The 12,597-nt window shown below is 47.9% G+C and overlaps 6 protein-coding genes across 6 annotated transcripts; 3 read left to right on the top strand and 3 right to left on the bottom strand.

Annotated features, from left to right (window-relative positions):
- Nucleotides 1-138: 138 nt before the first annotated feature.
- On the bottom strand, nucleotides 139-2,120 carry N7446_003002 (uncharacterized protein; the record flags this gene model as incomplete). Its single annotated transcript, XM_058511751.1, has 9 exons — nucleotides 139-235; nucleotides 285-454; nucleotides 523-928; nucleotides 982-1,357; nucleotides 1,428-1,579; nucleotides 1,634-1,784; nucleotides 1,851-1,868; nucleotides 1,920-1,969; nucleotides 2,020-2,120. 9 exons carry the CDS (start codon nucleotides 2,118-2,120, stop codon nucleotides 139-141), a joined length of 1,521 nt encoding a protein of 506 aa, XP_058377287.1.
- A 541-nt stretch (nucleotides 2,121-2,661) lies between these two features.
- On the top strand, nucleotides 2,662-4,188 carry N7446_003001 (uncharacterized protein; the record flags this gene model as incomplete). The annotated part of the gene is given in 8 exon segments (XM_058511750.1): nucleotides 2,662-2,716; nucleotides 2,773-2,874; nucleotides 3,002-3,170; nucleotides 3,225-3,348; nucleotides 3,402-3,558; nucleotides 3,619-3,827; nucleotides 3,847-3,902; nucleotides 3,945-4,188. The coding sequence occupies 8 exon segments, from the start codon at nucleotides 2,662-2,664 to the stop codon at nucleotides 4,186-4,188; spliced, it is 1,116 nt and encodes a 371-aa protein (XP_058377286.1).
- A 584-nt stretch (nucleotides 4,189-4,772) lies between these two features.
- N7446_003000 (GTP-binding protein) lies at nucleotides 4,773-5,939 on the top strand (the record flags this gene model as incomplete). The annotated part of the gene is made up of 2 exons (XM_058511749.1): nucleotides 4,773-4,823; nucleotides 4,890-5,939. 2 exons carry the CDS (start codon nucleotides 4,773-4,775, stop codon nucleotides 5,937-5,939), a joined length of 1,101 nt encoding a protein of 366 aa, XP_058377285.1.
- Nucleotides 5,940-6,470: 531 nt separating this feature from the next.
- On the bottom strand, nucleotides 6,471-7,612 carry N7446_002999 (type III PLP-dependent enzyme; the record flags this gene model as incomplete). The annotated part of the gene is made up of 2 exons (XM_058511748.1): nucleotides 6,471-7,519; nucleotides 7,570-7,612. The coding sequence occupies 2 exons, from the start codon at nucleotides 7,610-7,612 to the stop codon at nucleotides 6,471-6,473; spliced, it is 1,092 nt and encodes a 363-aa protein (XP_058377284.1).
- A 1,446-nt stretch (nucleotides 7,613-9,058) lies between these two features.
- Nucleotides 9,059-10,375, bottom strand: N7446_002998 (protein N-lysine methyltransferase family protein). Its single transcript, XM_058511747.1, has 2 exons — nucleotides 9,845-10,375; nucleotides 9,059-9,784 (listed from the first exon to the last, which is right to left on the bottom strand). The coding sequence occupies exons 1-2, from the start codon at nucleotides 10,327-10,329 to the stop codon at nucleotides 9,157-9,159; spliced, it is 1,113 nt and encodes a 370-aa protein (XP_058377283.1). The 5' UTR covers nucleotides 10,330-10,375; the 3' UTR covers nucleotides 9,059-9,156.
- Nucleotides 10,376-10,392: 17 nt separating this feature from the next.
- On the top strand, nucleotides 10,393-11,889 carry N7446_002997 (uncharacterized protein). Its single transcript, XM_058511746.1, has 2 exons — nucleotides 10,393-11,567; nucleotides 11,630-11,889. Exons 1-2 carry the CDS (start codon nucleotides 10,497-10,499, stop codon nucleotides 11,867-11,869), a joined length of 1,311 nt encoding a protein of 436 aa, XP_058377282.1. The 5' UTR covers nucleotides 10,393-10,496; the 3' UTR covers nucleotides 11,870-11,889.
- The last annotated feature ends 708 nt before the right edge of the window (nucleotides 11,890-12,597 follow it).

Genomic DNA, 12,597 nt, shown 5'->3' with positions numbered 1-12,597 from the left:
GATTGCTCGTTGGAGTCTCATGAGATTTTAGCGCTTGCATCCGGTGACAGATAAACAGAATTTATAATATATGCAGCAGTCTAGTGGATTTCCTACTTAGAAGTCACGTAAACGTAGATTTCATTGAAGTGGTATGAGTTAAGTTTTCCGCGTTGGAACCGTATTGACCACGACTGTCTCCCTTTCCTCATCACTACTATCTTGAGAAAATTCCGAGTTTTCCTTCTTTTGCTCTCTATAGTTTCACGTTAGTCCCAGTCCAATTTACGAACAAAATATCTTACCTTCGATATATAACAATAGCGACAACAAACCCAGCCCACAAAAGGAAATAGAAGACGAAGGACACCGGCCATCCATGTCGCCATCTTGGTGCACCATTCGGGCCAGCAGTTGGGAATGCTAATAGCGGAACCCAAATGTTGAACGAATAGCCCACCGACATCATAGCGCCCTGTTATACAAGATAATGTGGTCAGTGTCGGTTCTTATTCAATGCCTGGTTGCAGAATGATTACACACCATGATCAGTGCTCGTTCCTCGGAGTCGTCCTTGACAATTGTATTGATAGTTGAATACAAAATGGGACTCAGACATCCAGCAGCCCCTAGGAAGTACCATGCAATGAATCTGAAGACGTCAGCAAAGAGCTCACCAGGAAATGCAGAACCGGAATTGACTGACTTTAGCCCGGTAGGCACGTTCCAAATTATCATGACGATTGTCGAAAACAAACAGAATGCGGAGGCAATCGTGAAGATGATCCACTCCGGATAAATCGCTGCTAATGTAGTCCCTAGCCAAGACACAACAATCTGAACTCCATAAGTAACAGTCGGAAGCTGATTGATTTGCTTGACAGTGTAACCCTCCGCTTTGAGCCATAGACTCATGTAGCCAGCTGGATACCCAGAAATTATCATGCAACTGGAAATATCATTAGCGAAATTTCAAACACTAATACGAACCTAGAAACTTACATGTAACAGCCGACAAAGAGCCAAATATGCCATCGCTTGAAAGTCCTCTTGAAAACATCAAGACTCATCTTTCCAGGCCTTCGAATCTTGGCCCTTTCTGTTCTCTCCTTCGCCAGGACGATATCTCTGTCTGTCAAATAGAAAGGCTTTGGTGAACCAGGAATGCCAGGGAAAATAAGGAAACCGAGTAAGGCCACAGGTATGGTGAAAACACCATCGATGATGAACAGCCATCTCCAACCGGGCATACCGCTAACACCCGAGAGATTGGTGTATGCCGCTGCTTGTAGATAACCGCTAATTGCTGATCCTGCGGGGTTCATTATGAACCAAGTTCCTGCTCGCTTGAACAGTTCCGGACCAGAGTACCAGGAACCTACTCAACATACTCTGATTAGTATATATATTCATATGCTGCTGTGGAGGAAAAATGAAGGTATATATACCGAGGACGAAGTGGGTTCCAGCAAATACAGGCGCCTCAAGCATGCCTACTAAAACACGAAGCGCGTACAATTGGTTGACATTTGTCACACGGCTCTGAGCGAACGTACATATACCCCACAGAACCTCAAGTGTGGGGAGTAGCCAGCGAGCTCTACATTCCTTGTTAGTGGGCTTTGTACATAGGTCGGAGGGGTTTCTAACTCACAGTTTCGGGCGCGACATCAGGAGTAGACCAGGTATTTGAAAAACAACATATGATGTAAAGTAGCAGATATTGAAGTAATTAAGTTCATTGCCGTAAAGATCAAAGTCTTCTTTCAGACCACTGACGTAGGCATTGTTGATGTTTGTTTGGTCTATAGCGATTGTTAGTATCAAGTCTGAGGCTATGTAGAATAACAAAGAAAACGACGAAGACTAACCCAAATACTTGACAAAAACTATCTCGTTCATTAGCAAATCCAAATGTTCATTGCAGTGGTTTTACTTACAGCATAGACAGGCAAACACAAGGATTGACAAGTCCAATTTAAAGAGTAATCTAAACTCATTAGCACAACGTAAAGATATTCATAGTTCGATTTGACATACTTCCGCTCTTCAACTGGATAATGGGATGGGTACCAATTGAATACCTCTTTGACAAGTCCCAACAAGGATAACCTGCCAGGCTTAGGCTTCAGGTCGGACATGGTAAAGCCTGAACACGGTCTTTACTCACGCCGTATGTTTGTAAAATTCAAGCCCTAAAGAGAGGATTGTCATTACTTATACGTGATAATGGCTTTTGGAGTATTATAACATACTAGCCTCGCGGTGTAGGAAAAGAGAGAAAAGGCAACCGCGGCCATATTAGCACATTTATCTATCCGCTTTCACCATCAGCCATCTCGGAAGTTTTAAGGGCCAGTGAAACTTGTATCAGCAGCTCTAAGAACAAGTTGGGATCGGCCGACACCATTGTTGGAATAAAAGCCGGACGCAATGTTTATGCATAATGGCGTGCGAATCCTTGATTCCGGAAATTAGCCGTTATCTTCGTCTCATCAAGCAAGTCCATGACGTGATTTTCTGCAGTCTGACCTATCTGGACATTCGATGCGGGGTATACTTCGGAGTAAATAGCGAAAGGGGCTTATATACTTGCTTCTTTCCCGGAGAGGGCCTGTGGTACTAGGTAGCTCAGGTTACAGAAAGCCAGTTCGTCCCTCAAAGATTCACAATATCTGCAAAATGCCGGGAAAATATATCGAAAACTACAACCATGTCCCAGAGACCAAGGAAGATCGTCAGTCATTGTACAGTATGATTGTTTTCGTTTGCTAATATGACCATTGGTATTAGTTGATTACGCAGAGCTCATCACCCTCGATTTGGAACTTTATGAGCAACCAGGAGGAAAGGAAAAGCTCGTGAAGCAACTGGACCATGCAGTTCGAAATGTTGGTGAGTTAATAGTAGACCTAAAATAGATTTCATGGATACGGTTTGCATGAGCCCCATGTTGCTGGATCCAGTCGTCTTTGTCTGTATCTGTAGTTTGTGGGATTGCTAACCCATTGTCTCTATATAGGGTTCTTCTACGTGAAGAATTTCGGCATCAGCCAGGAAGAGGTGGATCGCCAGTTTGCTTTTGGACGCGAATTTTATGCCCTTCCACTTGAGGAAAAGCTGAAGTTTCACAATGCCGAAGACCTCGCGAGAGGCGAATACAATGGATACAGACCAGCTGGACACAGAATGTATGGTTGTCGGTGTGGATTAATTGGTCCGTTAACTAATATGTCTTCAATCAGCCTCGGAAATGGTATCAAAGACAATGTGCAGGTATACAATATTCCAAAGTTTGATGGTCACCACCAGCGACAGCAGCCTCCCGTCCTTGCTGAAAATATCGAAGAAATTGAGGCCTTTAGCCGGGTAAGCCTACTCATTTAGTCTTCATAAATGCTCTTTAACTAATCCGGTCATAGAAATGCCACACCGAAGTTGTAGAGAAGCTTCTCCGCCTCTTCGCAATTCTACTCGAGCTTCCTGATGAAGATCAGCTCGTGCGCGACCATCAATATGATGTCAAGGGCGAGGATCACCTACGTTACATGCACTATGCAGCCCGCAGCGTAGAAGAGAGTATGTATCTAACAGCTCGTCGTCACAATGACCATAGGGCTGACCAAGAACAATTTGCAGACAAGAAAGTGGGCGAACTATATAGCCCGGGCCATACAGATCTTGGGACTGTAACCCTTCTCTTCCGCCAGCCAGTTTCAGGTCTCCAGATTCTCAATTCTGAGGGCCAATGGAAATATGTCAAGCCTCAGAATGCCACATTGACAGTCAACACTTGTGACAGTCTGACTGCTCTCACAGGCGGGTTGATCAAGAGTAGTGTTCACCGTGTACATGCACCTCCTTCAGATCAGGCTCACATTGACTGACTGGGGGTTCTCTATTTTGCTCGGTACGATAATCTTGTCAGTATATATACAAGTGGAACTGAATGCTGATTGACATAGTCCCAACAATCATATTGTCCTGGACCCAATCCAGAACAGCCCCGTTCTCCAGAGGCTTGGCTTGACCACTAACGCTTTCACTGAGCTGGGTCAACATCTAACCACCGAGCAGTGGGTTCAGGTTCGACAGACACAGCAGCAACGCCGCAACCGCGATGTGAAGGTTACTACTGAAGGAAAGTATACCTACAAGCCTAAGGACCTTGAGATCATTCCGGGGTTGCAAGCTACTATCTACAACTAGTCGTGTAGTCTGAATTATGAAATGAACACATAGGGCGCGAGCTTGTTATGAGAAAGATCTAGCGAATCGTACTCGCAATTTCCTACTACGAGGGAATGTATCTTTGAAGCAATGTTGGCGGGATCAAGTTCATTAAACAAAATAACGTTCGGAATAAATATGACCGAATGCTTCAGATAGGCCCTTACCTTTGTGTGCAACGAATAGAAAAAACCTAACTAGCCAGCGAGCGAAAAGGAAGTCACCGCCCGGTGCGATATCGATATCTTCTATACCGACCAGGAATGCCGCTTTTTATACCGCTTTTGAACCACGATAGTTAGGTTCGAATAGTAGCATAAAGTCGCACCGGACGGCGATATATAGGTCGTATAGCGATAGACTCGTGCACTATTTATTAGACAATCTGATGCAATTAGAGATTATTGGCAATGCTGACAGTAATGAGAATACTGTATTTAGAGCGGTGTTTCTGCCGGGTTTTTTTTGTCTGGCAGAATAATAGCGCAAAGTGGAGTTTCTCAATGCCCCTCACTGTACAGTCTTCATTCCACCATCCCATCTGAGAAACAGACAAAACCAAAATGGCGATTCCGATCACAATCGTCACGGGCTTCCTAGGTTCAGGCAAAACAGTACGTGGACAATCAGATCGTCAATGACACCATCTGCAGCGACACAACCCGCTAACACACACCCAGACAATCCTCCTCAACCTAATCCCCCAACTCCCAAGCACCTACCGCCTAGCCCTCCTAAAAAACGAATTCGGCGATGTGGCAGTGGACAGCCAACTCGCCTCAACAAGCAGCATAAGCGGCGTGAAAGAAATGCTAAACGGATGCATATGTTGCAACATGGTGGGCTCACTTGGCGACGCCCTAACCCAACTCCGCAACGAAGTGAAACCAGACCGAATCGTGATCGAAACAAGCGGCAGCGCATTCCCTGCCACTCTCGCGATGGAAGTGAACCGACTCGCGCGCGAGGAGGGCGGACATTTCGCCCTGGATGGAGTGATTAGCGTGATTGATGTTGAGAATTGGGAGGGGTATGAGGATACGTCGTTTACGGCGAAGTTGCAGGCCAAGTATACGGATTTGATTATTTTCAATAAGTGGGAGAATGTGCCCGAGATGCGGTTTGATGCTTGTCTTGATCGGGTGGGTGATTTGGAGGTTCAGACGCCTTGGGTTAAGTCGGCTAAGGGGAGGGTTGATAAGGATGTTCTGCTGGGTATTGATGGGGCTTTGTTTAGGGGGTTGACGGGTGTTGAGGATGGGAATCATGACCATGATGAGCATGACCATGAACATAAACATGATCATCAGTCCGAGGTTGAGGTGCTTTCTGTTTGTTTGAAGGCTGCTTCTGAGGGGAGGACGGTGGATGTTACTGCTCTTGAGCAGTTCCTTTCTTCTGTGCCGCGGGACGAGGTTTATCGCATTAAGGGTATCCTTCGGTGTTCTAAGCAGGATTTGCCGGCTGAGACTTCGGATGATCTTGCGTCGAAGCCCAAGACTGAGGAGTCTGGTGTTCAATACTACATTCTCAACTGGGCATTTGGACGCTGGACTTGCACGCCTTCCACTGTTGTTGCTGAGGGTGCCGACCAAACTGTCATTTGCCGCATTACGTTGATTTTAGCACGATACGAGTCCGCCAAGTGGAAGAAGAAGCTGGATGCTGGCGGCCTGGTGCAGGCTAGTGAAGGAGATGATATAGAGTTGACTGTGGAGCGTCTGGCTTAGACGAGGAGCTGGTTTCCTGTATAGATGTAATGTGGTTGCTGATACCTTACGAATGATAGAGCATGATAGATTTCAAATTTTTGACAAGTACTTTTCTGTTTGACACTACAGAACAAGAACTGAGGGGAGGTATGTATGATGAGGGCCATGACAGTGCCACTACAGTATTGGACAACTTGGCGGGAATTCGAGTCCTGATGGAAGTATATGGATTCTTTCTTTCTCACTAGTAGATCCCTTTCTTTCGCATCTGTCTATTTCATCAAAACGGAGAGAAGATTCCCGCTACCTGAGCTTACTTCACACCCCCGCGCAGAGTACCATCAGGGCAATGGTGAGATCATTGAGAAGTGATGCGAAAAGCAGCTTTATTCTATTTTAGATTCTAGCAAAGGGAGCGATGTGAAATATGCTGCAGAAGGCACGAGAGATACTATATTACTCTTCCCACTGGGTGAAGTCTCAAAACGAAAGATATTTTCAGGCAAAACGACAAAATGCACAATGTTCAACAATAAAAACAGATTCAAACTAGTAGTTGAGCAGGGCCGAAGCGCCATTCTCGCTCGAGATGTAAATCACCTCATGGTTGTCGGAGAATCCGTTGAAGCGAGTAGCACTGCACTTGGTGTAGGCGCCCATATCCTCGAAATAGAGCCAGTCACCAGTGTTAAGCAGGCCAGGAAGCTCGATCTTCTCGCTGATGACATCAATGCCGTCACAGGTCGGGCCCCAGATGGAGTAAGTGATCTTCTCCGAGGTCGCAGAGTTCGGAGTGCCGGGCTCTGAGGCGCAGGTGAGGACCTGGGCGATCGGGTGCTGGTGATCGAAGATGATGTTCGAGAAGTTGCCATAGACACCGTCGTTGAGGTACAACATGTATGCGTCGCGCGAGGGGTCCGTGGGGTCCGGAATGTCTCGCCGCGCGATGACATTGGCGGCCAGGGTATACGCGGTGGCCACATAGTAACGGCCAGGCTCGGCAATGACACGGATGTGCGGCGGGAAGCAAGCGTCCACGGCTTCACCTAGAATGCCCGCGAATTTCTCAAAGCTGTCCTGGCAGAATCCACCACCAACATCCAAGGTGTGGAGCTCGTGGCCCACTTCTGCGGCCTGGTCAAAGACCACGCGCGCATCCTGGACAGCCTTGAGGAATGCCGAGGGATCTTCCGCACCGGAACCGACGTGGAAGCTCACTCCGACGACCTTGAGTTCCAGCTGGTAGGCCAGTTCGAGCAGCGGACGAGCCATATCCATGGAGGCTCCAAACTTCATACTCAACCGGCACAGGCTGGTCGAGTCATCGGTCAGGATACGCAGGTACAGCTCCGCATCGGGGAAGGTGGCCTTGATCTTGTAAAGCTCGTCGGCATTGTCAAAGGTCATCTGCTTAACGCCGACCTCGGAGGCATAGCGCAAGTAGGACTTGGTCTTGCAGGGCTGCGCATAGATGATGCGGCTAGGATCGATGCCCGTCTGAAGGGCCAGATCGATCTCCGACTTGGAGGCACAGTCGAAACCGTTTCCAAGCTGGGCCATGAGACGCAGAACCTCGGGGTCCGGGTTGCACTTGACAGCTGGAGATATTGTTAGCAAGGCTCGATTGTTCCGGTGAAGTAATACATACCATAGAAGGGCTTGATACGGCCCAAATTCATCTTCCAGCGCATATGCTGGCGGTAAACCTCCCCATATCCGCCACGTAGAATGCATCCTCCTCACCAGGACCACAGTGGTCCACATCCACCTCAGTGGCCCGCTTCTTCAACACATCCAGAACCAATTCCTTGGCGGTCAAGGAAGATTGCAACAGATTGTCCTCTCCATGACTGCTGATGGGACCCTGAAGGTCCAGACTATTGGTATAGTCTTTTCTGAAAGTGCATACTTCAGCAGTCGATACACACGCAGTCGGTGCCATAACCGTGCAGCTGCAACTCAGCACGATTGATGATATAAAAAGATAGAAAAGAAAAAAGTATTTAAACCGGCAGGCGACTGCGCGTTAGGGAGGACGAAATGTGTCACAACCGAAGTTGACTGGACCAAGCCTCCTAGACCCTTCCCCCTGAAGAGGAAGAACCTTCGAAGAAGTCCTATGCGGCAGCTCAGAGAACGAGGGAATAATCTCGTGGGACGTCAACGGGACGAAAAAAGGCGCACCGGACGAGAGCTTAGAAACCGCAAGCAGGAGGTGGAATGTTGTTAAGAGTGTCGCGTTGACGTCGAGTGGAGACAATTTGGCTAAGAAGCTGACGAGAGGCTGGAGCCGTAATGACCGATTGCCTTTGGGGGTTCCAAAGGCAGGGTCGAGCTAGAAAATGGACTAAATCTGAGAGACAAAAAGAGACCAGTTAGCACAGCTGGTCACTGCAATCCCAGTGCTATGATAAATATGAGAGAAAAAAGTGGACGTGTGGGAGAAGTCCGAGGGTTCAGAATTTTAAAATTTGGAGAATTTTGGAGGGGCGCAGTAAGTGAGCTTAGGGCACACGACCATTGGGACAAAAAAAAGGCCGCACAGTCACGCGTCAGAACCGCACATGAAGTAAAAAAAGACTCACCTGGAAAAAACGAGCTGAGGACCCAAAATGAGGGAGATGGGAAGAAGAAAGCTGGAAGAGAGAGATGACGACTCTGTGGGGGAAAACCATTTGCTTACGGCATCACCCGAAGGGTCTCGGTCTACAGAAAAAAACTTGACACCAAAAATGCCTCGAATGCGTTATTTTTTGGACCTTACTGCTACTCGATCCATTTTTATTGCTAGTGCAGCTTCCTATACGTCGCGAAATGTGCATGATGCATGAGGCGCGGACCAGATCCCGCTTTGTGCCCGGAATTGCTGAATTCAATCGCCAACATGCGGTGTGAGCGACACCGGATTACCCTGATTTGATCATTCCTGGATGCCTGCTCTAGCGGCAAACAGATGCAACTACCGATATTCAGCACATTAAGCATTATATGCACTTAGGTGTGGCTGTGTGCTTACCTGGGAGCTATGTAGATGATACACAGACCTACCGTGTAACATTTATATGCACGTAGGGTAGCTATATCCTACATAGATATGTAGGCACCTGTAGGAAGCTACTCGTGCATCTACGTGTCCACTGGCAGTTCTTGACGTGCGCACGGACCATGAAAAAAACCGGCCTCTCAGCTTTGTTCCGATGGTCATATACTTCACCCTCATATATGACCTGTATTTTTATTCTTTGCCCTCTGCCGTGCGGCTGTAGCAATAAAATTCAATCTCATCTACCTGATCATGCTGAGAGGGGAGCTGTATACTGTCCTGCACAGCTGTAAACCCTGCAGACCTCATCAGATCAAAGAAAACTGTTTCGCTATCATGTCGTCTCTTCAGAGCCACCAAGATAATTGCGTCCGGGGATGTCCGAACCAATCGGTCCAGCACGTTGACTAGTGCTGGCAAGCTATCTGCGTTGTAGGTGCAATCCGAAACCAGGATTAACTCAATGGGCCGGTTGCATAGGTCACCCGGGGGATTGTCCCAGTCGAGGTTTTGATATCCAACACTCGATTGGGGTGCCGTCTGAGCCTCTTCAATGTTCCGTGTTATTATCGACTCGACCTCGGGGAGGTCCGTGAGTAAAACTGAGCAGTTCGGTAGCAAGCTCGCCAAGGCAATGCCTACTATCCCACACCCTGCCCCTAACTCAACCACTTGAATTGGTGAGCTGCAGGTGGTGGATAAGAGCCGAGTTAAAGCAGGCATTTTTGACTCGAGATTCTTGTATTTTGGTTTGCCAGCTGTTGTTTTTATATCGTCCAGTGCCCTCTGCAAGTATATCACTGATGCAAGGCCCGCATCCCTAGGAACATCCTTGGTTAGAACCCAAAACACAAAGAACCCATAGAGATAAATAATTTACCATATATGTCGGGCAATGCTATTCCCAGTTTCCTCCCAAATACTCAAGCCCTCGCGAGGTCCGTCCCTGAGAACCAATTTCTCTGCAGGTAACTTGAGCCCAAATGGTGCACTTGTGGCAGCCATAACCAATGGCACTAGTGGTCTATCCCCAGTGACTTCGGGCTGAAGTTTGATGCTTAGCTGCATGGACTGCTGGACCAAAGCTGACGGGAGGGGGCCCAAATTAATGGCCAGTTCACGATTCCCGGCACTCCATGTCACTTTCTGTTCAAATCCTGGGGATTTGTGAATTGAGGAAACGATTAATTCGACATCTTCAGCGAGGAAATCGTCTCCCAGGTCTGTGGTGATGCAAATAAGTGCGGAGATAAAGAGTGAGCCTTTCTTCGGTGAAACCCTCGGGGTCTTCAGGAATTGAATGTAGTAGACCATCACAAGATGTCCCCAATATCTCTCTTTCCTCTTTGCACATCTTGCGATCATCAAAAATTACCCCGGATCGGTATCTCACGTGCACGCTGACTAACAGGAGATGACATCGGTTGCGTCCAACTTCACTTCATCCTTGACTTTGTCAATGTCGCCGGCGACAGCCGGTGGAGTGAATTGAACTTTGATCAAATCACCGTGCCTTCATCGCCTTGCCCAACATGATGCGACCGCGCGACCCCCGCATCCGGCAACGGATCAACCAGATCTCCCATAATCTCGAGTCCGCCAACGAAACAGCACAGGAAGGACTTTACGCATTCTCCCACAACTATATCTCCCCATGCTTTGCATCGATTGGAAGCTGTGTCGCCGCATGCACAGCCCCTTGCCTGCCGAGCCGGGAAGACCACCTCAGGCGGAGACGACGCGGCCGAACCGAGGCTAACTTTGATTTCTACGATGATTGGGAGAATGAAGAAGAAGAGGACAGCTTACTTGGATGGGGTAATGGTGAGCTCGACAGGCTCCTTGCTGGTAGCGGCTTAGCGCGCGGAAATGCAGAGCAACCGCGCCGACCGAGGAGGATGAGCTATGGGACTCGAAACACAAGGCGAAGGAGCACAGTACACATTCCGGATAATCACGCCGACCCGACTGTTATTCCCAGTTCGTCCTTTATCGGGTTCCTTGAGCGCTTCCCGTGGAGGTTTGGCGCGCGCGGCGTCAAGTATCGGCCTTCCGCTGCTGATCTCCAAGAACACCCGGGCACCCGGCGATATGCGCATGAGGATGAACCCTTGATGGAAGCTATGGACGATGAGGCTCAGCTATCTCCCACTCCGGCTGGTAGGAATCGTAGTGCGACGCAATCATCCCGCGGGACGTCGAATTCACTTAGTTCGCGCGGTGATCTATTCCCTAGTGACGAAGAGGAGGATGCTGTACCCCTTGATGATGAATTCGCGTTTACCTTCACGCGTCGAGGGACGGGATTGGAGTCAGATGATCAGTCTGGAGCAAAATCTGAGTTGACAAAGTCTGGTTCTGCATCTAGCCTGGGCGGTGCATCGTCCAAAAAGAACAAACGGAAAAACAAACGCCGCACGAAGAGATTCTCGAGCCCACCGGCCGCCAAGATTGTTCAATCGATTGACACGCCGTCGATGGCAGATCTTAAAACAGAAGATCAGCGGGCTGCACTGGAAGAAGAAGCGGCCATTGAGAGTAGACGGCTCGCCGCACAAGAGTTAGCTTTGAGTCGAGGTCTCGATATGGGAGCGGGTGATATGGTAGGAGATATTGCACAACCTTCTGTCCTCTCGAAGTCAAGCTGACCAAGGCACATGTTCAGACAACTACAAAATCTACCAGCACAAATCTACCGCTACAAAACGAGGATAAACAATCCATCCCTCAATTAAGGAGGTTCAGTGATTCTTCCGGCCAAGAAGCATCTACCAACCAAACTGAACCTTTCCCTCCTCTCTCATTATCGCCTTCTTCTGTGATTCTGGAGTCTCAAGGCCTGTCCAAAGCCTCGCCAAGGGCTCTCTCACCGCATGGACTTGATGATACGAATTCCTTCGACTAATTAGCACTGGGACCCATGTTTCTATGTGCATTCTGTTTTTGCTTGCTTTCGGTGGTGTTCATGGTCTTTCGCCATGGGTCACTTCCTGTATGATATTATGATCGACTTTGCTGTACATTATACCCCCTGACACGAATTGAAGAGTATTAAGTATTATGACTTGTGGATTTCTCCAATCTTTTGCCAATATTATGCTAAAGAGGTTCAAGGACTGCATAATAAAATATTACCTCGTTTCCAACTACTTCACTGCAATGGATAATCTTTCTGTCACATCCCCAACCTCATTGACAGAACATAGATCATCAGGAGACCTCTATCATGCTTTACATTAGCCCCGACGACTTTCCGAAATAAAAACTCGATGTGGGCCGAGAAATGAAGGGAAGATAATGAGTGTCTAGCGTCCTCGCGGATGCTATCGATGACATAGTCCGAGCATTTACACCCTTCAATGTATGTTTTGTCACTACACAGAAATGAACTATTCCTACAACTTTCCACTCACTCTATCGGGTATGAAACGAGAAAGCACATATAGCTTGTGTGGTGTTCCACTATATCAATGTTGCTAATCGCTTGCTAGCACCTACAAAAGTGTCTATGGAGCAAATAATAGCCACGCAAGCAATCAAGCCGAAGAACAAAGAGACTCGAATATATAAAGTGCCTCTCTTTCCCGATATACGGGAGTCATTCTTTCCTCACCATGTCTACCTATATAGCAC

This window comes from Penicillium canescens, assembly GCF_028828765.1.
Source record: "Penicillium canescens strain IBT 15451 chromosome Unknown utg000002l_segment0_segment0, whole genome shotgun sequence".
NCBI lineage: Eukaryota > Fungi > Ascomycota > Eurotiomycetes > Eurotiales > Aspergillaceae > Penicillium > Penicillium canescens.
This window is presented reverse-complemented; position numbering and strand designations above follow the sequence as displayed.

Coding starts and splice junctions, on each gene's coding strand:
- N7446_002997 (XM_058511746.1), top strand. CDS start 10,497: ATGATGCGACCGCGCGACCCCCGCATCCGGCAACGGATCAACCAGATC. Junction 11,568..11,629: donor ATATGGGAGCGGGTGATATG/GTAGGAGATATT, acceptor GCACATGTTCAG/ACAACTACAAAATCTACCAG.
- N7446_002998 (XM_058511747.1), bottom strand. CDS start 10,329: ATGATCGCAAGATGTGCAAAGAGGAAAGAGAGATATTGGGGACATCTT. Junction 9,785..9,844: donor AGCATTGCCCGACATATATG/GTAAATTATTTA, acceptor GGATGTTCCTAG/GGATGCGGGCCTTGCATCAG.